This window comes from Zophobas morio, unplaced genomic scaffold (assembly GCF_036711695.1).
Source record: "Zophobas morio isolate AGI-343-1 ecotype UQ-CSIRO unplaced genomic scaffold, CSIRO_AGI_Zmor_V1 ptg000030l, whole genome shotgun sequence".
In the NCBI taxonomy this organism is placed as follows: Eukaryota; Metazoa; Arthropoda; class Insecta; order Coleoptera; family Tenebrionidae; genus Zophobas; species Zophobas morio.
In genome coordinates, this window is record NW_026972135.1 from 17,493,332 (window position 1) to 17,518,750 (window position 25,419).

The following is a 25,419-nucleotide window of genomic DNA, read 5'->3' on the forward strand; positions in this document are numbered from 1 at the left end:
GATGTGTCTGAGGAAAAAGAAGAGAATTTATTGCGTTTGAATATATACGTATTTTATTGGTCTAGCGAGACTATAGGTCACAATATATAATAACATCAGCTACTAGACAATAAGTACATTTGTAGTCGACAATAAATGTGAAGAATAAAAAAAAACTACGCTACAGCGACGTACGACATTCAACTTTTAATACTATCAACAGTCATCAAAAATAAGAGGAACTTTAATTTTTCATTGGAGAATCTATTGTGCAAGCCCTGATATTGTATCAGAATAAGAAAACATATCCATCTGGAGATATGTAAGACTTAAAATAGGTGGCAGTTAAATTGCTAAAAAATAAAAGTAGGGTTAGAATCACCCAAGCTCTAACCCTACTTTTTTCTCTACTACTACCATGGCCAACTTTATCTATATACTTCAATCGCATACATGGTCGCTTGAAACATAAAAAAAATTAACTGTTAACCATTGGCAATACACACTGTCACAAATAACTGATACTGGATTCTTAAAATATTGCTTAAACTACCATCAAAATTAAAACATAATATTAAAAAATTGAATTAAATGGTTTTGTATTGAACTTTCGTAACAACGCATAAGAGCATTCTGGTAGCGTAGATATTTGATACTATATCTAAAGACATGACACAAAACAAATATATTTTTATCACATAATATCACAAATAATAATAACAATTATTTTATAGTCTGTTTTCATTTTCTGAGAACGTAAACAATGTAGACTTTTAAAAGAGAGCTTAGATGGTTCCACTTTCTGTATGCTCCGCATATACAGATACAGTTGGCCATGCTACTACTGTCAAAACCGGATTCAGACTGACGTAAGCCGTTAGACGCATTACAAAAATTGCCAGTGCTTATTGTCTGAAGCCGGTCCTGGCTGCTATCATCATAGTTACCTTATATTTATTTTTAATCAAATAATTGCACAAAAAATATATATAAGCGTAAAATTTCAATCAAAAATAAAAAAAATCAGTCTCAAACATGGCTTCTCTTATAGTGTCTCTCCAACTGATATGGAGACACACACTGGTAGTTACATTTTGTGCACTTCCTGGGTTTATCCCCATGAATATAAGTATGTTTTCGAAAATTGCTTTTATCTTTAGTTTGGTAATTACAAATAGTACAAACCTGTACAACAGGACCATGTTTCGCGTTATGTCTCTGTAAAGACACTTCAGAATTAGTTTTAAACTCACATACATTACAGTTAAACACAGGAGCTCCTTCATCCACCACCATATGAACAACTTTCTCATGTCTTCGCAAAGAACTCGAATCAGTAGTTTTATAATCACATTGTTTACAATCGTACCAAGTGGTTTTGGTATGTTTGGCGTTAATATGGTAACTCAGTCGGTAACGGCGACTCGTAGAGTATTCACAGTAGGGACATTTGTACTTATCAGCTGTGGTGAGAGCAATGCATTTGTGATTCACTAATTTTTCTTTATCCATCGTGACAAAGGAACATTCGTTACATGATAAAAGGAGGACTTCTTTCTCGTCGGTTTTTGGAAGTTCGGAGTTTGGACTGCAACTCTTCGTCACGATTTATTAATATAACAAAAAAACTTACCTGACGCTTCTCAGTTTGATTAAATCTACCTCCCCATTTCCTTCGAGCTGAGCCAAGGCTTTAGTATTTTCAGGTTCATCGGGGCTGTACAACATGTGTTCTGACACATCATACAGAACACAAGTCAAATTGACTTTACACTGAGAGTTAACTTTGTTCTTTTTCAAGTAAGACAAAATTCTATCTTCGGAAGCCAAACACTTGTTTTTAAAATTATAAAATGCTTCAAACATTGTCAAGCATTCGCTACAGACACCGGGTTGTTCCGAAATGTACAAATCCTACAAAAATATTTACACACTTGAGAAACAACTATCACCTGCTTACCATCTCTGGAACACACAACAGAAGCACATCTTTTGGAATAGCATTCACAATTTGGGAATTATCGAAAGTATCTATGTAAAAATATGAGCTTTTCTCTACGCTCTGAAGACAAGCTCGGCAAATCAGGGCCATTTTAGGCCATAAAAAGTGGGTTTGTTTGTTTGAAATGTTAAGGTTATGTTGACAAATGACAATCGTCAAAGTGGGATTGAGACACAAGCACGATGAATTTCGCACCAACCAATCAAAAATGCGTCATGTGGTCTATTTCTAATTGGGTATTGGTTGTTCGAGTTGCGACTATTTACGAGAGTCCTACTCCTGCAATCAAAGATGGAAACCATAGGCGTGCACAATTTTATTTATTAATGTTCGTATTATGTACAAGTTCCAAATTTACACTAATAAATTTTCTAGTTCTTCACTGGCCGTGGGGTGGGGCACCATCATTTGAGTCTCCTCGGCTTGTGTATTTGTTTCTTTTATAACAGTCATTATCTGTGAAAATTTGAATGTTTTATTTTATTTCAAAGGTGGTAAAAGTGGAGTGTCACTTGTGGCGAGTATTGTTCCACTTTGTCTAGCAGCGTCTCTGGATATCCAGGGGAGTAATAACGAACTATTTCTTCAGGGAAGCAGGAATTTATTATTGTGACATATTCCATGAGTGTAGTGCCGGGTTGGGCCTCGATATATTGCATTCGCTTGAGACCACCAGTTGTCACGAATAGTCGACGAGCTTTGGGGTCGTGGGGCAAAATCTGCAATTTTATTTTTAATAGAGGAATTTGTAATTCTAATAAAACATTTAAAACAGTTTGATTAAGGAAGTCAATGAATTTATTATTGTTATTTGTGAATAATAATTTATAATTTGAGCATATCTCGAAAATCGTACGTGGCATCTAAGTGACGCATAGATAATGTTTTGTTGATGTTTTACAGCGTCTAGAATATGGAAAAGTGGATCTGCCATTTCCATCTCTGGAACTACTAGACTCGTTCTAAAAATGGTAGATCTAGAATTTTTTAAAAGCCTTGTTAAAAAAATATTAGAGTTCACTATACAAGTGTATTAGAAAATCGCATATACATTTTCAGTTTAAAGTATATGTTATTTGCAGCATTGGTTAGTAGTCATTTCTACAACTAAGAGATTTTTGTCAGAGTTGTTCAATATTATTTGTTGAATTAACATTTTGAAGTCTTTCTGATCTATTATGTGTAGTTAATAAAACGTTAACCATGACAAAATAAATCCAGTTTCAAATATGCAAGATAATATGCTTCTATACCTGGGATCAAGGCTGATTGATGATTCATTATAAACTAACCTTGATCAGTGACTTATTGATTAATTCGTTCCAATACTTAACCTAGCGTTTATAATTTATTTTTGAAACTACAACACTTATTATTGCTCTGAAATTTGGCGCCCGCTTTAACGTTATTGTGGTAAATTGTTAATCAGAATTCATCTGTTCATACCTTCCAAAAACTTGATGACGTCATCCCAAAATTTGGTGTGGCATGCTCCTTGATTTGCGGTTTAATAATAATGTAGTCGTATTTTAATCTACAAAAGAAATTTTGACAATGATTCAAATTTATTCATTCATCCCTTGTAGAAAAATGATGATGTCATCTCAAAATTTATTAATTAATGTTTGTTAAAAATGCTTCGAAGTAATTAATATATACTTATTTATTTGGATTTTTTTGTGAAAATCTAGATGCCTATGGAAAAACTCAAGTGGATTAAAAACATTTTTTGTTAGTGTTTTACCATCTACACAATGTTTCTAATACTTATACTGTGAAATGAAGACTCAATTTTATTTTGTCGAGAGTTCAAATCTACGATTGGAAAAAAACTTCAAACTTCCCGATCACTCATTTTATTGGAGGAAAAGTGGATTTTATATTGACAAAGAGTCAAATCTCAACAACGTGGGTCCGCCCACCCACCCGGTTTTCTTCTCTACTACTCATTTTGTTCGACGCAAGGTGGATTTTATATTGATAAATAGTCAAATCTATACAAAAAATGTTAAATTAATCTTACCTAAATTCACTTTTGAACTTCATTGGTGTATTTTATTTACTGTGAGATGAAGGTTGAATTTTATTTTGTCAAGTGTTCGAATCCCCGATTGAAAGAAATTCGACGTGGGCCCGCCCACCCACCCGGTTTCTTCTCGATCACTCATTTTGTTGGATGAAAGGTGGATTTTATATCGATAAATAGTGAAATTTAAAGAAAAAAGCTAAAACTAATCCCACCCACCTCCACTTTTGAATTTCATTGGTTTATTTTATTTACTGTGAGATGAAGACTCAATTTTATTTTGTCAAGTCTTCGAATCTACGATTGAAAAAAACTTCAAAATGGCCCCTCCCACCCACCCGGTTTTCTTCTGGACGAAAAGTGGATTTTATATTGATTAATAGTGAAATCTCAACAAGAAAGGAAAACTAATCCCACCCACCTCCACTTTTGAATTTCATTGGCTTATTTTATTTATTGTGACTGAATTTTATTTTGTCAAGTGTTCGAATCCACGATCGAAAAAAAATCGACAACAATCAGTCCAATAGTTTCAGAGAATTTATCTATTTTTATTTTAGCATATATAGGCGTTATCAAAAAAAGAAGAATCGATTTTCATAATTTATCTGAGAAACTAGACATTTTTTATTCTGCTTCAGGGACGAACGGTACTTCAGTTAAATTAGAGAAAAAATGAACTGTTTCATAGCGACGATATTTTCATGAAAGAACTGAAATTTGACCTTTGAATATTTTATCAAAGGAGCTACAAAAAAAGGCTTTTTACATGTGAATATTTTTTATTATTTAAGAGACACCATTGACCCGGAAATGGCTGACTTCAGACAAGACTTCCACTACTGGTACTAAGAGTAGGTAATTAGTGTTAATATTGTTATCGTTACGATTAATATAATAATTAAAGATAATTTATCAAAAATATTTTTGTTATTTCCTATTTAGATAATAGTATTATTATTAGTAATAATATTACATATTTGATTACTCTGAACAGTTATCGTAGACTAACAATGAATTATAAAAAACATCTGTAAACGTTAAAATGAAGCTAACGCTGTAAGGAATGTAGTGGCCATAAATATCTAAAGAACTTACCATTCAATAAAGAAAATATGGAAGCGTTCTCACGAAAAGTGGGACATACTGTATAAAAAAAATATTAACTGCGTAAATACATAGGTTAATCATCACATTCTTTATCGTTATTCACAAGGCAGAAATATACCATTTTAGGTTACTTTCATGAGTTGTCGATAAAACTAACCTCATAAAATGTTCACTAAAGTAACTACAAGTGAGGTTGTGGAATAACGTAAAATCTTGTCTCTCTAAATAAATTTTATTCAGAAACCTCAACAGCGTTGTTACATGTTTTGCTTACCACAAGCAAGGTTACGACTTTGGCAGTATAAAACGACACTTAAATGTGACTTAAATGGGTGTATATCACTCGAATAACAGGTCCATATAAAATCGTGGTGATTGCTGGATAACTTCCAAAAGGCATGATTATATAAACACACACTAAACTTCTAACAAGGTAATTACAATATATAAACTTCTAAACAATCGTTCGACTAGTGGTGATTCAGTGAAGGCACTTTTTTTTAGACAGACACTCACATTTAAGCCGAAAAACGGTGCTAAAAAACATAAAATAAGGACGCAGGACGGCCTAAGCTTGTAGCTCTACAACAACAACGAAAAAAAAGCTATTCACTTTCTCCATCTTGTTTAATAACGTTATAGTTCGACTTTTTCGTCTTCAGCATTCTCAGAAACGATCCGAGCGCAAAAATGGACCTCCTGTGCCTCTGAAAAATCTCCGAATAAAGAGTCTCTCTGAGCACTTTCCTGTCGATGTCCCTCGTCTTGACGTGCGTGGGGATGGGGGGTACCTTGCAGTCCATTTTACGTCACCCTGTATATTATCACAGATTTTAATAACAACAATGCAAGCTATTAAGGCTTAGGTAATAGAAGACATCTTTCTGTTCTTCACCACTTCGTGCAGCACCTCGTAGTAGGCCCCGAAGAACTCCTCGTACACTTGACCCAGAGCCTCCAGCGCACTCGAGCCCTTCCTCGTGCATCCAGTGGCCCCCGTCAGCCCGATTAGAAGCCTCTCAAAGTCGTCGACTTGTACGGTTTCCCGGATTTTCCTCACCTGCCGCGTCACGACATCTTCGCACAGCGGAACGCACTTCTTCAGCTCGATCGTCTGCTTCTTGTTCTTCTGCTCTTCGACTTCTTCTTCGCTCTTCGCCGAAACGCTGCCCTCGATCTCGATGCGATGCTGCTTCTTGCTCCCTATCACACGCTTGGACTGGCACGAGATCTTCAGCTTCTCACCACACACTGAAAGACTGTTGCTGTTTATGTACAATTTCTCCGAATTTGAGGATGTTGAGGATTTCGTTCTTCTCATCGTTCGTCGCGCCGCGACATTTTTGTTGTTTGTTTTGTAAAGGATTTGTGCGACGGCGGCGGTCGGGGGCGGCGTACGCCAGCGTAGAGAATCAATATTGGTTGGGGTCGTGTGTCTCTTTCTGGTGCGTTCGACGCGAGAGGGGAAATGGAAGAGTATCTTTATTGTGACGGATTCATTATTAAAAAGATGAGACTGGAGAGGGGCGGCGGAGCCGGCGGGGGAGCGACCCGGAGGGGATGATTTTAACGGGGCGATACGATAAGAAAAAAACGCGGTGTGACGATCTGGAAATTATCGTAAAAATGGTGGATGCGCCGGGGGAACGACGCTTATTGGGGTTTTATGTACGCTGTAAGGGTTTCGTTTCAAATCGAATGATCAAACCACGAACTACAAGTTTAAAGGGTATATCACGGAGAATAACGTTAACAAGAGAGCGTGAGTCATTTGAATGCAGAGAAAGCCTAAAACGCACACTGCGTGTTCTAGAAAAGTGGATAATCAGAAAATCATTAAAAAATTACAGCATATACTTAATTAACTATATAGATATACATTGACATCAGTGTATAGTTAGAAATCAAAAAAGTTGGTCCAAAGTTATTTAGACAAAACTTCTCGAACTCCAAAAGTACTAATACAGTTAAATAAATCCGGTTTTCCAAATAATTTATAAAATTTGATTTTTATAAAGATAGATATGGATTGTTATATGCACATGCACTCTAGGTAAAGGAGCATGTTGTACACATGTTTCAGGTCGTCAATTTTTTAGTAGATATAACTATAAGTTTATCAGTTTCGATAGTACATTATAACACAAATAAAAACACTACAGTTTTCTCAAAATTTCAAGAAAACAAGATAAGCGTTTCTTGAGTGGATCAATAACATAATTTGTCTCATTCATTCATCTTTTTTACTTCCCGAGCGTAAGCAAAGGAAGTATTGTAATCGAGTCCGTCGGCCGACTCTCTACTTTTACGTTTTCTCGATCTTTCATGACCCCTAGAAGACGAAGAAATAGGTCTCCCATTTCCGTCTGTCTGTCCGTCTGTCCGTCCGTCTGTCCGTCCGTCTGTCCGTCCGTCTGTCCGTCTGTCCGTCTGCCGTCCCGGATTTTTATTAGACACATAATCTCCGAAAGTACTCGACCGATTGTTGTGAAATTTTGTACTTATATTAAGAATATCATGTAGATGGTAAAACGCTAACCAAAATTTGTCTAATCATCCCCACCACTAATGCGATGACGTCACTTCAAAATTGTACATAGTAAATGGGTTTTCAATTGTATAAAATAACATAGTCCTACACATGTAGTTTACAACTCTGAATCGACTTTTCACCCGAAACGTCCAGATTTTTGGAAAAAAAAATCAAAATTATAAAACAACATTTTGAAATTTAATTTTTAATCTGCTAACCAGAATGCTTTGAAATGTTGCAGATGTTTTAAGGCTATAAAGAGCATCGTAATCTTTAGTCAAAAAATATTTGCTTATCCCCTCCAAAAAATTGATGACGTCAGCTCGAAAGTTTGCCGAATAAATCCTATCTAAACTGTAAAAATATGATGAGTCTGTACTTGTAATTTATCACTCCATTCATATTTTTTGGATTTGCATATACAGGGTGACTCAAAAAAATTAATGAATGCGTAAATATATTTTATTGATTTAATCAGGAACTACAAAACCGAATGCTCTGAAATCTTGCAGATGTTTTAAGGTCATAAAGAGCATAATAAATGTTTAGTCAAAATATATTTGCTTATCCCCTCCAAAAACTTGATGACGTCAGCTCGAAAGTTTGCCGAATAAATCATATCTAAAATGTACAAAATATGATGAGTCTGTACTTGTCATTTATCACTCCATTCATATTTTTTCGATTTGTATATACAGGGTGACTCAAAAAAATTAATGAATGCGTAAATATATTTTATTGATTTAATCAGGAACTACAAAACGGAATGCTCTGACATCTTGCAGATGTTTTAAGGTTATAAAGAGCATAATAAATTTTTAGTCAAAATATATTTGGTTATCTTCTACAAAAAACTGATGACGTCAGCTCAAAAGTTTGCCGAATAAATCGTATCTAAAATGTACAAAATATGATGAGTCTGTACTTGTGATTTATCATTCCATTCATATTTTTGGATTTGCATATGCAGGGTGACTCAAAAAAATTAATGAAGGCGTGAATTTATTTTATCGATTTAATCAGAAATTACAAAACCGAATGCTTTGAAATCTTGGGAATATTTTAAAGTTATTATAAGCATGGTAAACTTTTGTTCAAAATGTATTTGTTCATCCCTCCTAAAAAAATTGATGACGTCACCCTTAAATTTTGCTGAACAAATCCTATCTAAAGTGCAAAAAATATGATGAGTTTGTACTTGTGATTTATCATTCCATTCATATTTTTTAGATTTTCTTAAGAGGTGGTTCAAAAAAATTAATGAAGTCAATTTATTGTATTGATTTAATTAAAGGCAACACTTATTATTAGTATTACACCCCAACCAACCCAATTTGGTAGACACAAAATTTGTTAAAGGAAAAACTCGGTTGAAACATAAGGGTAGCACGCTTATTTACATCGACTTTAACATTACAGACCTGCATTTGTTTTATGCGCTCACTTGGTTCCGCGAATGTGAAATAGACATGTTTATAATCAACCAATTGTGAATTTCACCGTCAAGAATTAAAATAAAACCCAATGTTTTATATAATAAGCGGAAGTCGAAGCAATAAAACCGATGGTCGTTTTGTTTACAGTTTCTCTGTTTGACTCTCACGTATGCTGTTACGCTTGTCATCTTAAATTAAGAATGTTTATACATAAACGATTTTCAGTTGCCTTTCATATTACTAGACAGCGGATTTTTGTCGGGCTACGTCACGATTATAGGTGGGGACGCGCTAGATCGCCGGGACTCAGTAGCGGGTGATAGATAATCACTGAATTTAATCAGTACTAATTCCATAAATATAATTAACGATTTATTAATCAAACGGCTAAGTAAATGAGAACGGGAATTAACAGCAGAGTGCAACGAAACAGCGTTATTCTAATCTCAAATAAACGAAGTGCAGTCCGCAACCGCAATGAATTCGCATCCCGTACGAGCCGTACCGAGTTTGGCCTTGCCTAGCCCGACAGAAATCCGCTCTCTAGATATTACACACCGGCGCCGTATACGTGAGTAAATTGTTTCGTTATTTTATTGATTTATAAGAAATCAATATTCAAAACGACCCAGTTCATTTTCCCGAAAATTTGGGAATACAATAATTTTATTCTTAGTATTGCACTACATCTATCCCAACTGATATACGTGTCCTTGCAAAAATGTTGATGACGTCATCACAATTTTTTTTTAAATTCCCACTACAAAAATGTAATGAGAAAAAAAAAACACAATAGGCATGCAGTCGTCAAGTTTCTGACAGCGAGGGAAGTACTGTCTAAACTCTTTAGACCAATTTTTTTAACCACCCTTTATAAGAAATTCTAAAAGATATGAATACGTTAATAAACAACAAGTGCGATAGACTCGTAATATTTTGCACAGTTTAGATAGGATTTATTGAGCAAAATTTTTATATTCGGTTTGGCACTTTCTAATTTAAATGGTAAAATGCCATACAATTTTTTTTTTTTTCAAAATATGTTTGTTAAATATAAAAGATAAAGGTGAATTCATAAACTACGTAATTTTTTATATAAATTAAGTCAAATTAAATTTTAAATTAAATAATACAATCAAATTGTTAATGGGGATGACCAGAAAAAATTAGATTAACGTTTTACTGTCTAAACGATACATATTTCTATAATTTCAAACAATCAGAGTCTCCAAGAATTCAGTTTCATTATTTGTTTAATGAAATCGCCAACACAAGACAGGCAAACGTAAACAGAAGACCTACTTTGCCGCACTCTCGAATTTATAAAAGAGCAAGAAAACATCATATTGGCCATTGGTTGGGTTAGATAAAGTAAGGTAGTATTACAATACTTCCATAGCTTAGAACCGGGACGAAAAATGGAGTCAGTTTGCATTATTTTAACATTAATTAAACCATAATTTGGTTTTTTAAATTGTTCAAAAATATTATTACGATTTGCGGGTATTAAAATCAGCGTAGGTAAAATTCAAAATTCAACAGTTTATTCCCGCCAGTACCTAATATAAATTTACACGACTAACTACACAGCGAATAATTCCGACTCGACTTAACTTATACTCATTAATTGATTCGGCTGGATTTCTAATGTAGACTAGACTAGCCTGCTCCCGACAGTGGCACCTATTTAAACACCCAAGTTTTTTTCTGGAAAGATCGCGATAGTCGTATTCGAGGTTGTTCTGGACTCCACCATTGAGATCTCCGGTGGCCCGCTTCCAGGCTTTTCTTTAGTCGAATTTGTAACAGTATTTACGCTCGGTACATAGACACGAGTAGTTGCAACTAACTACTAACTAGTAACTACAACTACTTTATTCACAACTAGTTAATATATAGCTGAATTTTTTCCAACTACACAAGCAGTTGGTAATTGTGATTGATAACTAACAATTACATTTTTGCTTTCATTCACAGACCACAAAGATGGTCAAGTTGGTCGTATTGACTTGAAATCTGGAAGATTTTACGGTATACTGGGTAATACCGGAACGTTATACCCAGAATCAAATGAATAGTATTTTGTAAAATATTTGAAAATCTCAAGGATCTTAATTTAACCTTGACTGGAATCTGTATGTTAAAACAGATTTTTGTAAGCAACATTTATGTCATTTTGAGTACCTAGAAAGTGTTTCATTTTGTATTAAGGAATATTCTTTCCACTTCCCGAGGGCAAGCGAAGGAAGTATCGTAATCGAGTCCGTCGACCGACTCTCTATTTTTACTTTTTCTTGACGTTTCATGACACCTACGGTACGAAGAAATAGGTCTCTCGTTTCCTTCTGCCTGTCTGTCCGTCCGTCTGTCTGTCCATCTGTCCGTCTGTCTGCCGTCCCGGATTAAAATCTCCGAAAGTATTAAGCCGATTGTTGTTAAATTTTGTATTTATATTAGGAATATCATGTAGATAGTAAAACGCTAACCAAAATTTGTCTAATCATCCTCACAAATAAAGTGATAACGTCACTTCAAAATTGTACATAGTAAATGGGTTTTAAATTGTATAAAATAACATAGTCCTACACACGTAGTTTATGACTTGGTGTTGAGTTTTTACCCGAAACGTCCAGATTTTTGAAAAAAAAATCAAATGTTTTAAAGTTATAATAAGCATGATGAATTTTTAATCAAAATATATTTACTTATCCCGTAAAAAAATTGATGACGTCAATTCAAAATTTTACCGAATAAATACTGTCTAAATTGTACAAAACATGATAAGTCTGTACTTGTAATGTATTATTCCATTCATATTTTTTGGATTTGCATATACAGGCTCACTCAAAAAAATTAATGAATGCGTGAATTCTTGGAGATGTTTTAAAGTTATTATTAGCATGGTGAATGTTTGATCAAAATGTCCCCACTAAAAAATTGCTGACGTCACCTCGAAATTTTGCTGAAGAAATCCTGTCTTAAATGCGCAAAGTATGATGAGTCAATACTTCCGATTTATCACTGCTTTAATAGTTTTTAGATTTGCTTATACGGGGTGTCTCAAAAAATAATAATAACTGAATCAATTTATTTTATTGATTAAATCAAGAATTGCAAAACTCAATTCTTTGAAATCTTGCTGACGTTTTGAAGTTATTGTAAGCATGGTAACTTTTTAATGAAAATGTATCTGTTTATCAACCCCAAAATTTTGATTACGTTATCTCAAAATTTTGGCGAATAAATCCTTTCGAAAATGTACAAAATATGATCAGACCATTCTTGTAATTTATCATTGCATTCATAGTTTTTAGATTTGCTTATACAGGCTGACTCAAAAAAATTAATAAATCGGTCAATTTATTACCGATTAAACTAAGAACGAGCCACCCCATTTTATCGAAAATGTGAGAATACGCTCGTGTTTATAATAATAAAATAATGAATGATAAGATAAACATTATAATAATAATATTCAAAATATTTTGTTCAATTCAATTATGAATAATTTTAGTCAGCCGATAAACTCATTCAAATAAAACAAATCTCTACGTGACATTCTTCCGATGTATAAACATAAACATTTGAAATACTACGCATATTTCTCTATACCACTATTCCCGTTGATAAATGTGCTGTAAATATATTTTACAACGTCCGTACTTGTGCAGAGACGGTTTATACGGATATGTTTGTGATGGTGGACCATCAGGCCCCCGAAGTTAAGGGACCCCTTCTGGCGTAGATGTAACGGAAAATAAAATTTATTTGTTTGACTGACCGTTTGTTGACGCATATGATCTCGATATTGTGCAAAATGCAAAATTGGTCACTTCTGGGCGATCCACTAATTTAACACTAGCAGCCAGGCAGCCACCTGCACAAAGAGCTGCCGCCTGAGTTTTGTTTGCAGTATCGTTTCTCATTCTTATTTTGTTTTTTTATCGTTCAACAAGATCTGCAAAACCAAATGCCTTGAAATCTTGACGACGCGACGTTTTGAAGTTAAATTTTTAATCAAAATATATTTCTTTATCCCCCCCCCCCCCCCCCAGTTGATGAATTCATGTCATAATTTCGCCGAAAAAATACTATCTAAATTGTGCAAAATATGATGAGTCTATACTTGTGACTTGCATATACCTAATACGTTATTATTAGTATTACTGCACCAACCTAAGTTGAAATACATGTTTTTGTAAAAATGATGATCGATGTCATCACAAAGTTTTGTAAAGTAAAAACTTATTAGAAACAACACGTAACATGCTTCTTCATTATTTTAGCATTAGGTACATATTTAGATATGTTTATTTCAACTTATAGGGGTTTTCATAAAATATAAAATCCGCAAAATCAAATTTTATCATTTTTCGAAAATGCTGGATATGTTTCACTGGATACTAAGATCACTTTAAATACATACTAATAATATTTTACAACTTTAGTCAAGGAACCCAACCCATAAAACTCTAAAACCATAAATTATACGGGTACGACCGCCAAAGACCCCCTGCTTGGGACAACACAGGAAATTCTGTAGGCACGCGACATGGCTTACAAGTTTACAAGGACCCTAATGCAAAAAGCCAATTCGGCATTTTCAACCAAATAATCCTAATTATGTCATAAAATTTTATTAGTACGCATTAAAGATATCTTACAATACTTCAGGAGCGAGACAAGTGCTATCGAACCAACTTTCGACCAATTTTTTATTATTATTTACTCAAAAATTCATTTGTATGTTAATTTTAATGTTCTTCTGAGTATTTAGAAATGTGTTGCATTCTAAACGGCATTTAATAAAAAAATACAAAGTTTCTCTACAGTGCTACGCTTATTTTCAGTGCCTTTCAACTAGCTCGTACGAAGGACGTTACTACAAATGGTATAGTATAAAATAAATAATAAAAATGTATTATTCTATAAGTTAGAATAATTATAACAATAATAACATACAGAGTGAATAATTAAGGTGCGTTCCGCGATATCTCATCAATAATTAGAAATACAAAAAAAAGTCCAAGACTAAAGTTATACGGTTTTTTGAGAACAGTACACTAAAATTATAAAATTAAATAATATTTCATACCCTATATATTTTTACATATTCTGATTGATCTCTTCTTAGTGTTTACAATTATAACCATAACCATATAGGTTATTTTTGAAATTCAAACGCGACGTTACCACGTTTTTTTAACAATAGAAGGATTCACAAAAAATCGCAATAAGATAAATATCTTATTATCTCTATTATGGTACAAATAAAATTGAACCTTAATACGCAGAGTGTTAAATATCGATATTTCAATTTTTTCGGACAGGACACCTATTTTAATACCTACTGCATCTTATTCTGTTTTTTGTTCTCTTTCTGTCCTTCTCTTTCTCTTTTTTCTTTTTAACCATTTTCTGTATTCCAAATTGATAGTAAATCTATTATTTATTTCACCTTTCCCTTTTTTCTTGTTAAGTATTTTCTATATTCCAAACTGATACTAAATCTAATATTTATTTCAAAATATTTGTCGACACGGATGGTGAAAATTCTAAATAAAGTTGGCAATACATCACATATAGTAATTTTAAAATTATGAAACATTTTTTGACGTTTCAATTGTCTTGTCAGAAACACGTGTGTCAGTCAGTAATCTTCGTCGTTTTGAATTTACTTATTTTACAAATTTTTATAAGTTGCAAACTTCTTTCTTTGCATTTTTTTTAAACTGACATCTAGTTAAGTTTTTGTATTTAAATCTAAAGGTGGGTGTGCACAATTATGACCTATAATTGCGACGTTTTACTTTTTTGAGACACACATATCTTAAAATAACGCGCCTTACAAACGCGATGATAAGATGAGTTGGTGTCCTAAATTTCATTTTCACAATCAGGTACGCCATCATAAAATTTTAAATATATTGCCAAGCTGACAAAAAACTGACAATCATTAATAGTCACCCGGTATTTGTTAATTTCATATATCACTAATGTAAGTATGTGTAGAAGTTGCCCTTAACACTGCCTTGATATTCCTGCTCGATTTCCTTTAATTCAGCATAAGCTCCTTCCTACTTTACTCCAAAGTGCTTTTTCAATTACATAGGTATATTTGTTATTCTACGGACTTAGTTTGTACTTGACTGGTGTTATGTAAAGCCACATTAATGCAACTGAAATTAAATTCGTGCTGCATAATAAGTTTCAGCATTTTCAGTAACATTTTTCGAACAGTTTCGAGATTATTATACGTATGTAGTGAAATTGCTCTCCTGCAGAGCAAAACCTCGTTTGCTGGTTTTCCCGGCTTGATTAATATTTCGACTTGCCACCTTTTATAATATCATGGGTAGGTAGATATCTCAATCTGAATAACGCATTAATCAGATTGGTCGGTTAATTATGGTGTTCTAAGCAAGTTCAAATCATTTGGCGATTAATTTTAGTAGCCACCAGTCGATATATTTTGAATTCTTTGCATTTTTCGAAGTTAATTATTTCTTCAAGTTGAAGCTAGAAGTCTATTAGTTTGTTGGTCCGCCTGTGTGCCGATTGCATTTAAATTACTCCATTGCTAAGTGGAAGGGGGATGAAACAGTGATAAGAATGCATATCCCATCCTCCTTAACTTGTATATAATTTAGTTTGTAATTTCATAAAACGGCAATTGTTTAAACAAAAATGAATCACGTTCGATGGCACAGATTATTAATGATTATCTAACCTGAAATATGTAAAACTTCGATTATTTCGTCAGCACGACGTGTTTTTGCTTTTATTGTTTGTAAATTCACAGGTCATGGTTGTCGTACAATTTTACAATGATCATGTAAAATGTTCATATAAAAAACACGTGGTGGCAATTCGCTTATTCAGGTTCAACTTAATTTAAGTCATGATGTATCAAAAGTTTTGGATTTTTTTACTTAAGTTAATATTAATCTCGTCTCAAAACTTTTCTCTCAAAATTTAAAATATATAGTTTAAATACGCCATTTAAACTAATCTTAAACGTTGATTCATTTTGAGGGATGCGCAGGAAATATGCCTGATTTTCATTTTTACCGTATTTAATATTCGTAACATTCGCCTTCTCTTGATACCTTAAAGATCCATATAAATAAGTATATATTACTCCCCTCGATACTCGTTATACAGATACGTATTTACGAGGGCCATTAAATATTGCTTTCATCATATGCTTGCCTTTTATTAGTAAATAAAACGTAGGTAAACAAAACGATGGTTGCGGAAAAAAGTCACTATAACTCGTACAAAAATCTTTCCTATTCGTTTGCATCGCCAAGAAGTACGAATCAATTAAATTCGTGCGATAATTGATTATTTTTCTCTTGCACTTAAAAAAATTGAAGTACAGTCGAAGAAATATAACTTCTTCCAAAAATTATAGATAAAATTAAATTTTGCGATTTTTTTTTGTGATGAAGAAGTCATTAACATTTTAGCAAGACAATTTGAATAGGTGCAATATATTATTAATAATAACAGTATTGCATATGAAAATTTTCAGAAAAATGGAACTTGAACTTGAACTTGATTTAACCAATAAAATAAACTGCCTCATTAATTAATTTTTTTGAGTCACCTGTCTTAGTAATTCTAAAAACTATGAATGCAATGATATCCAACATGTACAAAGTCATAATACATATATATTTTGCACATTTTGAATGAGATTTATTCAGCAAAATTTTGAAATGACGCCATCAACATTTTGGGAGGGGATAATTGGATAAATTGAAAAATATTAATAATAATTTTTACAGTTTTTGACGTCTATATAAAATATGATATTCCTAACATACATACAATCTAACAACAATAATTAGTGAGGTAGTTTCGGAAATTATGTGTATAACATAAATATCTGGACGGAAGGCAGAAAATAGTCATTCGTCGGTTGGACCCCACTATATTTCCTTAATTACGCTTGGGAAGTCAAAAACGCAATCCTGCGATATGTAGTATTCGGTGAAACAACGATTAAATAGAAGCCGTATTCGTAATTTTCAATAATTTATAGTTTTGTTAAACAAAAGATATCCAAAGTACTATGAAACGCATTAAAAAAAAAATTAAAATCATTTCCATATCATAGCCAATCACCCATATTTTAGGATTTAGGAAAAGCCTCCCTGTTAGGCTGGTAATGCAGGGCAGGTACATTTTTAAAAGGTTGTTTTGGTGGGCCACTTCTTGTTGGTATTGTGTAAATGTGTGTTCAGATTTGTAATTTTACTTGTAATTTCATAAAAGGGCCTCAACGATGTAATGATGTAGTATAATATCGGATTATTAAAGATTTTTTAATCTGCAATGTGTAAAACTTTGACTATTGCATCAACAACTTTGGTCAAATGTTTGTGAAGCCCCGCCCACCCGCCCTTTATTTTCTTAAAGGGTATATCATTTGCCAAAATCAGTCTTCCCTTAGCAAGTACTTTATAGTACCGGAAGTATTAAATGTTATCTTCACAAGAAACATGAATTGAATTCTATTTTGAAAAACGGTAGATTTAATATCAAAGTCAGAATATATCAGAATAGGGGTGGATGGGCCCTCTTCCATGCATGTAGTTTTTCGAGATTTCAAGTTTAAATTTTTCAGTTTTTACATTTTCTACTTCCGAATTTTTCAATTTTTCTTTTCTTCAGTTTTTCCATTTGCAATTTTTCGTTTTATTTTCTTTATTTTTTCAATTCTTCGGTTTTTCAATGTTATGATTTTATAATTTTTCTCTTTTTCAATGTGAACTTTTTCGATTTTTCGTTTTGCAAATTTTCGATTTTCAGTTTTTCGGTTTCTCAACTTTTAATTTTTTTAATTTTTCGTGTTTTCAATAATTATTTTAGAGTCTTTCCATTTTTCAATTATAGGATTTTAAAACTTTTTCAATTATAGTTTCAAATGTCACAGTTTTTCGGCTTTATTATTTTTCGATTTTTAATTCTTCAATTTTTACTTCCCGAGCGTAAGCAAAGGAAGTATTGTAATCGAGTCCATCGGCCGACTCTCTACTTTTACGTATTCACCCAAAACGTCCAGATTTTTGGAAAAAAAAATCAAAATTCTAAAACAACATTTTGAAATTTAATTTTGAATCTGCTAACCCGAATGCTTTGAAATGTTGCAGATGTTTTAAGGCTATAAAGAGCATCATAAATCTTTAGTCAAAATATATTTGGTTATCCCCTCCAAAAACTTGATGACGTCAGCTCAAAAGTTTGCCGAATAAATCCTATCTAAAATGTACAAAATATGATGAGTCTGTACTTGTGATCTATCACTCCATTCATATTTTTTGTATTTGTATATACAGGGTGATTCAAAAAAATTAATGAATGTGGGAATTTATTTTATTGAATTAATCAGGAACTACAAAACCGAATGCTTTGAAATCTCGCAGATGTTTTAAGGTTATAAAAAGCATAATAAATGTTTAGTCAAAATATATTTGCTTATCCCCTCCAAAAAATTTATGACCAGCTCGAAAATTTGCCGAATAAATCCTATCTAAACTGTACAAAATATGATGAGTCTGTACTTGTGATCTATCACTCCATTCATATTTTTTGGATTTGCATATACAGGGTGATTCAAAAAAATTAATGAATGCGTAAATTTATTTTATTGATTTACTCAGGAACTACAAAACCGAATGCTTTGAAATCTACTGCGAAAAAAACATAATAGGCATGAAGTCGTCACGTTTCTGACAGCGAGGGAAGTACTGTCTAAACTCTTTAGACCAATTTTTTATGTAGTACTTGATAAGATAAGCCTGGTTTTGGCAAATGATATGCCCTCTAGGAAAATAAAGGGCGGGTGGGTGGGGCTAGTACTTGTAAAGATAAGGCTGATTTTGGCAAATGATATAGCCCGTAAGAAAATAGAGAGCTTGATATGACCGATTTTGGCCAATGATATAGCCTCCATGAAAATAGAGGGCGGGTGGGCGGGGCTGTTATTTGCTAAGATAAGACTGAACAATATCAGGAGTAGTCACTAGAATGAACAAATGGTGTAGAAAAAACTAAACCTAGCCCCCTTTCATGTCTTTTCTCCTCCATTTCACTGACTTATTTTGTTTACTGTTAAATGGGAATTAGATTCTATTTTGAAAAACGGTAGAGTCCAAGATTTAAAACAAAGTCAGAAGTGGCCCCGCCCACCCACACACTATTTATTCCGTTTTAATCGCTCATTTTATTGGTTATGAAGAAGGAAGTTGTAAAACTATTACCTACTACATGCTTATAAAAGACCCTGTAGGAATTGATAAATTGATAGTTAACTCAATCGAGGGATCAAGTTGAGTTTGGATAAAAGGGTTGGAGGAATTCTGTAAGCAAAACCCCGACAATTCAATAACCCAAATCTATTTTTCTGCGTAAACCATCAAAGAACAAATTTTATTGCACGTAGGTAGGTTTCAAAATAATTAAAACACCAATTTACACCTTGCTTTTCTAGGAAGAGCTTTGATCTGTTAAATACGTCAAGCCCTCCTACAACTTTCTTTTCGAGTTCTCTTGCTCTTCGAAAACCTAACACGAACTACTTCATAAAGTCAAGTTCGAAAGTGTAAAAGTGTTTTAAGTTGTACGTACTAGCACTACTAGCCCCACCCACTCCCCTTCTATTTTCTTATAAGAAGATATATCATTTGCCAGAAGCAGTCTTATCTTAGTAAATACAAGCCCCGCCCACCCGCCCTATATGTTCTTAAAGGGTGTATCATTTGAAAAAATCAGTCTTATCTTTATAAATACTATCCCCATCCACCCGCTCTCTGTTTTCTTAAAGGGTATATCATTTGCCAAAGTCAGTCTTATTTTAAAAAGTACTAGCACCAGTTCATGTTAAGTTGTTTAAGTGTTCAGAGTTCTAATACAATTTAACAACAATAGCGGAAAATGATCCCGTAAAACGTGCGGTGAAAATTCACTTATTCAGGTTCAAATTATTTTAAGTTAACCATATATCTAAAAGTTTTGGATATTTTTACTTAAGTTATTATAGATATTATCCATACTTCACAACTTCTCATTTTCACAATAATTCGTTATATCATTTCTGGAATTCAAACTAATTTTAAACGTTAATCCATTTTGAAAGAAACGACCTTGAGAATTATTATCATCAGTTAAATTAATAACGCAGGGTTCCATTTTCAGTTCAACGCCAAATTTGAATTTTTTGCCTTTAAAAATATCCACACAAGCTTACTGAAAAACTCACCTTGCTATACTGCCCCAGCACGTACTTGAGTATATTAGGTGGCGCGTCATACAACAACGGTTCTAACGCAGAAACAAGCAAACACTTCTGCAGACACAATTTTAGTGCCAATTTACACTTAAATTTCAAATCTTCGGAAGAATCGTCAGTCGAGTAAAGTTGTATTAACCTAGGGAACAAGTTAGCAGAAGCTATAGCTTTAGAATGCTCGGGACTATGTTTTCCTATTTGTCCCAGAGTCCAAGCGGTCACTGATAAAACATTCTCGTTTTTAATTTCGTTGAGAATCGTACCAAGAACGGTAATGGCTTTGCAACCAATAACCGACATGGCGAGTTGTTCCGAATGTCCTAAAGCGCCACCAAAATTGCTATGACTTTAAGTTGGTATTACTGTTTCAAATTACCTGCTATGTACCCCAAAGCGGTAATACACGGTATTCGTGCTTCACTCGTGTCTTCATTTACGACTTCCATTAAAGCCCCAATTCCACCTGTGTTGACAATCAGTTGTGTGAGTTCTAATGTGTGTTTAACGACGTCTCGAGTGAGAGCAGCCGCGTTTTTACGAACATGTGGACACGTATGCGCCATATGCATAAAGACGGAAGGAAAGACTTCGGCTTCAACTACCACTTCAGCTAGTTCAGAGGAGTGTTTAGCACAAGCACCTAGAAGTACTAGTTTTTAAAAACGACTCTGAAGTATTGAATACAGAAATACTAAGAGCAGCCAGAACTTGTCGTTTCAATTTTTCGTCCAAATTTCCTAAGTTTTTCGCCAAATATGGTATAGCACCAGCGTCTACAATATTTTGCGCCAAATCTATTGAATGTTTAGCTATGTCGCACAAAGCGCTTGCCGCGATTTGCTTCAGAGTTAAATATGGACTCTGTAGACAGATTATAAGCAAAGGAACGCAACCAGCCTCCACGCACTTCTGGGCTAAACCCGCATTATGTCGTGCTATATACCCTATGACCCAAGCTGCCGACTCTTGCACCGAAGGTTCAAAATCCTCCAAACAACTTATAATAGAAGGAAGCGCACCACTCTTTACTACAAAATCTGCCAATTCTGCATCATGCTTACACACCGACCTTAGCACGAAAAGAATGGAACTCTTTTGGTGTTTCTGCAAAAGCTAAGTTAACAATGGTCAGCTTTACGTCGAAACTAACATTCTCTTTAGGTAGGTTTAATAAGAAAAGTTTGAGTATGTCAGTTTGTGCAAACTGTTTGGCTATTCCGATATCATGTTGTACTATCCGACCTAAGGCTATGGTGGCACACTGTTGAATTTGCTTGCAAACATCTCTCAGAAGAGGTTTCAAAAGTTCTGCAACTCGAGTTGTAATATGTGAAGATATAATTAAAACAATACCTAAAACTTTCGCCTCATGGAGAGTGGGTATATTGGTGGGTCTTAATGCCAATTCAGCCACAGTTTTCACAAAATTCAGGCGCGTTTTTTCGTACTGGTCGAAAATTTGCAGAATTGAACGGGCTGTCATTTTCACGTCTTATACACGTCACGTGGTCGCCGGGGAACGAGGTTGCGAAAATGACGGGCGGTTGCGTATTGTAGAGTTACCGTTGGTCGTACTTTAGCCAGTGTCAACTAGACTATGGAAAAATAATAAATGACAATTGACAACTTTATTTGACGGTTGACGTTTCTGGAGGTAATAAGTTATTATTATAAATTAATTTGTGTAAACAAACACCGAAAAACAAACATGTTACTTACGTTTACAAAAATTAACAAAGCTGGATTTAAGCCAATGAGGAATTGTCAAGTTTGTCAATATATATTTTTTGAGGTTATTTGTTTTATTCTGCTGTTTTAGATTCTGTTTAGCTCAACATCGAATAAAATTCCGACAAATGTAATAAAAGAAGTTACGTCTGCTCATAGACAGACGGAAAATGGGGTTGTTTATGATAAGAAACCTTTTCGGGTACCACTTGAAGCAGGTAGTTTCAAAATATAAATTTGCAATTATTGTAGTAAATGGGTTTAGGTAAACGATACTCGTGGTGTTTGTGCGGGCATAGTCACAATCAACCATTTTGTGATGGCACTCACAAAAATCAACAGTTGAAAATAAAGCTGAAGTAGATTCAACAAAGTACTCAATATTCCAAATAATTTGAATACTTTCAGACCTATAGCCTTCATGGTTGACGAAAGCAAAGACTACTGGCTGTGTAATTGTAAACAAACTAACAACAGACCGTTCTGTGATGGTACACACAAGTTGCCCGTAGTGCAAGATGCCACCTCGATTGTCAAACAATAAGTGTGTTCTATAGTGTAAATAAAAGGTAAATTTCTAGTTAAAATATTTCCAATTTATTAATAACATCCTAACAATAAATGACTTCAAGTTTTACTACTTTCCTCCGCGCTCTTCCCGGGGCTTTCTGCAGCGTTTTCACCCGCCAATTCCATATCGATCCGTTCTTTAGCTCTTACTACTTTTGACTGCAAGTAGAATGAACCCCCACTGGACTTTTCGTTTGCTTTAAATAGACTTTCGTATCTCTTAGTGACTTCGTCTTTATTTAAATTTGATACGTTTAATATCTGCTTGGCTTCTTCAAGCGACAGTCCCACTTTATTATTAGCGATACGTTCACTGCGAGTTTTGCCTTGACCTAACCTCTGAGCGGCCTGTTGCGAAGCTTCGTATTCTTGTTTAACAGCTCGTGCGAAGGCTCGGCCGATTACTTGACTGCCTGCTATTATTAATTGGGCAATGTACCTTGCCATTTTTTTGGAAATGTGAAGCGAAAAATACGACCTAACCTAGAAAAGTCTTCGGAAGAAGCGTGAAATGTCAAAGACGTATGACGTCATGGACGTCGGGATTTATGATTGATTGTAAATAAATGATTTTGTAACGCGAAAAATAGTATTCGGAATCATAAAATATTAATTTCACAATGTTTTATTGTTTTCTGCTAAAATAAAAAATATTTGTCTTTAATTTATATTTAGAACACTTTACAGAAATCTGTATTCTGGTGAGGTACAGCGGTGACATCTGATGTTCGTTTTAAACTATTTATTTAGGTTATATTTACCTGTCAATTCGACGAAAAAGTACAAATATTAGTTTACTAATTGTGGAATATTTTACTCTAGTAATTCATGTCCAAGTTCAACCATTTTTTTGTTTTTGTTTTAACTGCGGTATTTACTAAAAATGCAACTGCTGCCAAGGTATGTACGACTTTCATCCCATTTTTAAACAACTATTTGTGCAATTATTGCAACTAATTTTATTTCTTTTTAGGCAGTATCTTATTACTGCGAATTTGGAACATGTGAAACAGAACAATACTGTTGTGGGGACAACAAATGTTGCGATAAACTTCTGGATTTGTGGTACTTCTGGTAGTGAATACAAATTTCCTTAAATAAATATCTAAAAGAAATTTTGTAGGCTTGGTTTAGGAATAGTTATTGTCGTTGTAGCTGTGATAATCTTCCTGAAGTATTTCCTCAGAAAACGGAAACCCCAAAATTATAGGTATAAATTACTAGAACAATCATAAAATTTAACAAAACTTATTTATTTATTAAATTAATATAGTACATTTAAAGAAAGTTATAGAAAAAAAGCGTTTCTAAACCTGGCTCCACTATAGACCAATGCCCGTTACCATAACAAGCTAAAAACATGTTTCAAGTATTTTAATGCAATAAATTATAACAAACTTACTTCGCCAATGTGATTTCTGGCATTCCTGGATCAGCCCCTTTGCGGAAACCTGAAAAAAGAAAAATGTTCACATAACCTAAACCATTAACACAGCGTGTATTTACCCAAATACAAAACCGTCGGGATAAAGCTGTAATGAAAAACCGTCTTTGTAACTTCAATTACAAGCGCTAGACGCTGTTTTGCACCGTCTGAAAACACCATTTTTTTTATTCAATCGCTCGAATTCGAGATCGATTTAGCTAGGATTGTACAGGTTATGTTGCAGATTTGGTTATTTTTCGCCGTCACGTTGGCGATCAAATTGACAGTTGACAGCAGACTGCATCGTACGAACGAAAGAAATTGTGGAAATACATCGGAAAAATGTCTCTTTCGGGTACGATTTATAATTCAATTTTCAAAAGAACCTCCACATTTGCCTTGGCATGTGTGGGAGCAACGTTTTTCTTTGAGAGGACGTTTGATTTAGGTTCGGAATATCTGTTTGATAAACTCAATGAAGGGGTATGTTACATAATATATCAACCCTTGTAATCTACCATTTCCTTTTTCCAGAAATTATGGAAACACATTAAACACAACTATGAACAGTAATCTATGTTAATATTTATTTAAATAAAGTAGTTATTCAGTAACTTCCCATGGTTTTTCATGTCTGTATTGATCCCACGGTCGTGGAGGCTTAAACTGAGGCGGTTCTTGCAAATTAACGCCCCCTTTTTGTAACGCTTCCAGAAACTTGGCGACTTTCCCATCAGGTTTTGGAGGTGTTATGTTAGAGTAGACTTCAATTAAACCTGACTTTAGGCAACGTTCAGCTAATACCTGCAAAGTACTCTTAATAAATTTTACGATATAGTTGTTATACATACTCTTCCTAAATTATAATATGCTGAGGAATCAATGCACTTGTATAACTGTTTTTTTAACGCCCACTCTTTTGTACTAGCTTGTAATACTGTACCATTTTCGAAGTGTTCAATGGTTGCATATACATAACGACCACTTTGTGACAAATTCAATTTGTGCCAGAAACATTTTCCTGGCTTTTCTACATGGTAGCCGTCTGGTTTATAGCCTATCCTCATTCGTTCCAAGTTTCTAGGATTTCTATTTACAAAATCTGTGATGTTGAGGTCTGCATTAGCCACTTGTGTGGAGAGCCCTCGACTTGTAAATTTATTACAGTGACGTAAATACTGCATTCTTAGAGTAATTTCAACTTAATAAAATGTAGTCTTTTATAATTTGAAATTTTAGGTTATAATCAGCGCTTACGGTCACTAGTGTTTTTACATGTCAAAAGTACAAAACTGACAGTTAGTTGGTTG

General features: G+C 33.9%; 6 protein-coding genes across 10 annotated transcripts; 2 read left to right on the forward strand and 4 right to left on the reverse strand.

The window, feature by feature from the left end:
- Positions 1–102: 102 nt before the first annotated feature.
- LOC135137800 (zinc finger protein 271-like) lies at positions 103–2,218 on the reverse strand. Its single transcript, XM_064067537.1, has 3 exons — positions 1,940–2,218; positions 1,613–1,893; positions 103–1,567 (listed from the first exon to the last, which is right to left on the reverse strand). Exons 1-3 carry the CDS (start codon positions 2,069–2,071, stop codon positions 1,009–1,011), a joined length of 972 nt encoding a protein of 323 aa, XP_063923607.1. The 5' UTR covers positions 2,072–2,218; the 3' UTR covers positions 103–1,008.
- A 66-nt stretch (positions 2,219–2,284) lies between these two features.
- Positions 2,285–21,904, reverse strand: LOC135137798 (sperm-associated antigen 6-like). Of its 2 annotated transcripts, none has more exons than XM_064067535.1 (7): positions 21,739–21,904; positions 21,536–21,693; positions 21,078–21,489; positions 20,773–21,025; positions 20,356–20,725; positions 2,494–2,700; positions 2,285–2,437 (listed from the first exon to the last, which is right to left on the reverse strand). In XM_064067535.1, exons 1-7 carry the CDS (start codon positions 21,866–21,868, stop codon positions 2,336–2,338), a joined length of 1,632 nt encoding a protein of 543 aa, XP_063923605.1. In that variant the 5' UTR covers positions 21,869–21,904; the 3' UTR covers positions 2,285–2,335. The 2 variants fall into 2 exon arrangements, with proteins under 2 accessions (XP_063923605.1, XP_063923606.1); XM_064067536.1 differs by having other exon boundaries at positions 20,356–20,705; positions 20,762–21,025.
- On the forward strand, positions 21,873–24,438 carry LOC135137803 (CDGSH iron-sulfur domain-containing protein 3, mitochondrial). 4 transcript variants are annotated; one of them, XM_064067544.1, is made up of 7 exons: positions 21,873–22,153; positions 22,205–22,331; positions 22,379–22,472; positions 22,522–22,682; positions 23,657–23,757; positions 23,807–23,893; positions 24,354–24,438. In XM_064067544.1, the coding sequence occupies exons 1-4, from the start codon at positions 22,094–22,096 to the stop codon at positions 22,655–22,657; spliced, it is 417 nt and encodes a 138-aa protein (XP_063923614.1). In that variant the 5' UTR covers positions 21,873–22,093; the 3' UTR covers positions 22,658–22,682; positions 23,657–23,757; positions 23,807–23,893; positions 24,354–24,438. The 4 variants fall into 4 exon arrangements, with proteins under 4 accessions (XP_063923614.1, XP_063923613.1, XP_063923612.1 ...); XM_064067543.1 differs by lacking the exon at positions 24,354–24,438 and adding an exon at positions 23,957–24,084; XM_064067542.1 differs by lacking the exon at positions 24,354–24,438 and having other exon boundaries at positions 23,807–24,084.
- LOC135137804 (mitochondrial import inner membrane translocase subunit TIM16-like) lies at positions 22,688–23,226 on the reverse strand. The gene has a single exon (XM_064067546.1). It carries the CDS (start codon positions 23,128–23,130, stop codon positions 22,741–22,743), a length of 390 nt encoding a protein of 129 aa, XP_063923616.1. The 5' UTR covers positions 23,131–23,226; the 3' UTR covers positions 22,688–22,740.
- A 13-nt stretch (positions 24,439–24,451) lies between the features above and the next one.
- On the forward strand, positions 24,452–24,723 carry LOC135137805 (cytochrome b-c1 complex subunit 9). Its single transcript, XM_064067547.1, has 2 exons — positions 24,452–24,592; positions 24,644–24,723. Exons 1-2 carry the CDS (start codon positions 24,452–24,454, stop codon positions 24,680–24,682), a joined length of 180 nt encoding a protein of 59 aa, XP_063923617.1. The 3' UTR covers positions 24,683–24,723.
- On the reverse strand, positions 24,673–25,411 carry LOC135137802 (large ribosomal subunit protein uL18m). Its single transcript, XM_064067540.1, has 2 exons — positions 24,961–25,411; positions 24,673–24,913 (listed from the first exon to the last, which is right to left on the reverse strand). Exons 1-2 carry the CDS (start codon positions 25,291–25,293, stop codon positions 24,713–24,715), a joined length of 534 nt encoding a protein of 177 aa, XP_063923610.1. The 5' UTR covers positions 25,294–25,411; the 3' UTR covers positions 24,673–24,712.
- Between the last annotated feature and the right edge of the window lie 8 nt (positions 25,412–25,419).

Bases quoted from the DNA above. Each gene is read 5' to 3' on its own strand.
- LOC135137800 (XM_064067537.1), bottom strand. From the start codon at position 2,071: ATGGCCCTGATTTGCCGAGCTTGTCTTCAGAGCGTAGAGAAAAGCTCA. The intron at 1,894-1,939 runs GTAAGCAGGTGA...ATATTTTTGTAG, and splicing joins TGTTGTGTGTTCCAGAGATG to GATTTGTACATTTCGGAACA. The intron at 1,568-1,612 runs GTAAGTTTTTTT...GAAGAGTTGCAG, and splicing joins ATCAAACTGAGAAGCGTCAG to TCCAAACTCCGAACTTCCAA.
- LOC135137798 (XM_064067535.1), bottom strand. From the start codon at position 21,868: ATGACAGCCCGTTCAATTCTGCAAATTTTCGACCAGTACGAAAAAACG. The intron at 20,726-20,772 runs GTACATAGCAGG...TTAAAGTCATAG, and splicing joins CCGTGTATTACCGCTTTGGG to CAATTTTGGTGGCGCTTTAG. The intron at 2,701-20,355 runs GTGAGTTTTTCA...ATAAAATTGCAG, and splicing joins TGCTGGGGCAGTATAGCAAG to ATTTTGCCCCACGACCCCAA.
- LOC135137803 (XM_064067544.1), top strand. From the start codon at position 22,094: ATGTTACTTACGTTTACAAAAATTAACAAAGCTGGATTTAAGCCAATG. The intron at 22,332-22,378 runs GTAGTTTCAAAA...AAATGGGTTTAG, and splicing joins TCGGGTACCACTTGAAGCAG to GTAAACGATACTCGTGGTGT. The intron at 22,473-22,521 runs GTAGATTCAACA...GAATACTTTCAG, and splicing joins CAGTTGAAAATAAAGCTGAA to ACCTATAGCCTTCATGGTTG.
- LOC135137804 (XM_064067546.1), bottom strand. From the start codon at position 23,130: ATGGCAAGGTACATTGCCCAATTAATAATAGCAGGCAGTCAAGTAATC.
- LOC135137805 (XM_064067547.1), top strand. From the start codon at position 24,452: ATGTCTCTTTCGGGTACGATTTATAATTCAATTTTCAAAAGAACCTCC. The intron at 24,593-24,643 runs GTATGTTACATA...TCCTTTTTCCAG, and splicing joins TTGATAAACTCAATGAAGGG to AAATTATGGAAACACATTAA.
- LOC135137802 (XM_064067540.1), bottom strand. From the start codon at position 25,293: ATGCAGTATTTACGTCACTGTAATAAATTTACAAGTCGAGGGCTCTCC. The intron at 24,914-24,960 runs GTATGTATAACA...AGTACTTTGCAG, and splicing joins CATATTATAATTTAGGAAGA to GTATTAGCTGAACGTTGCCT.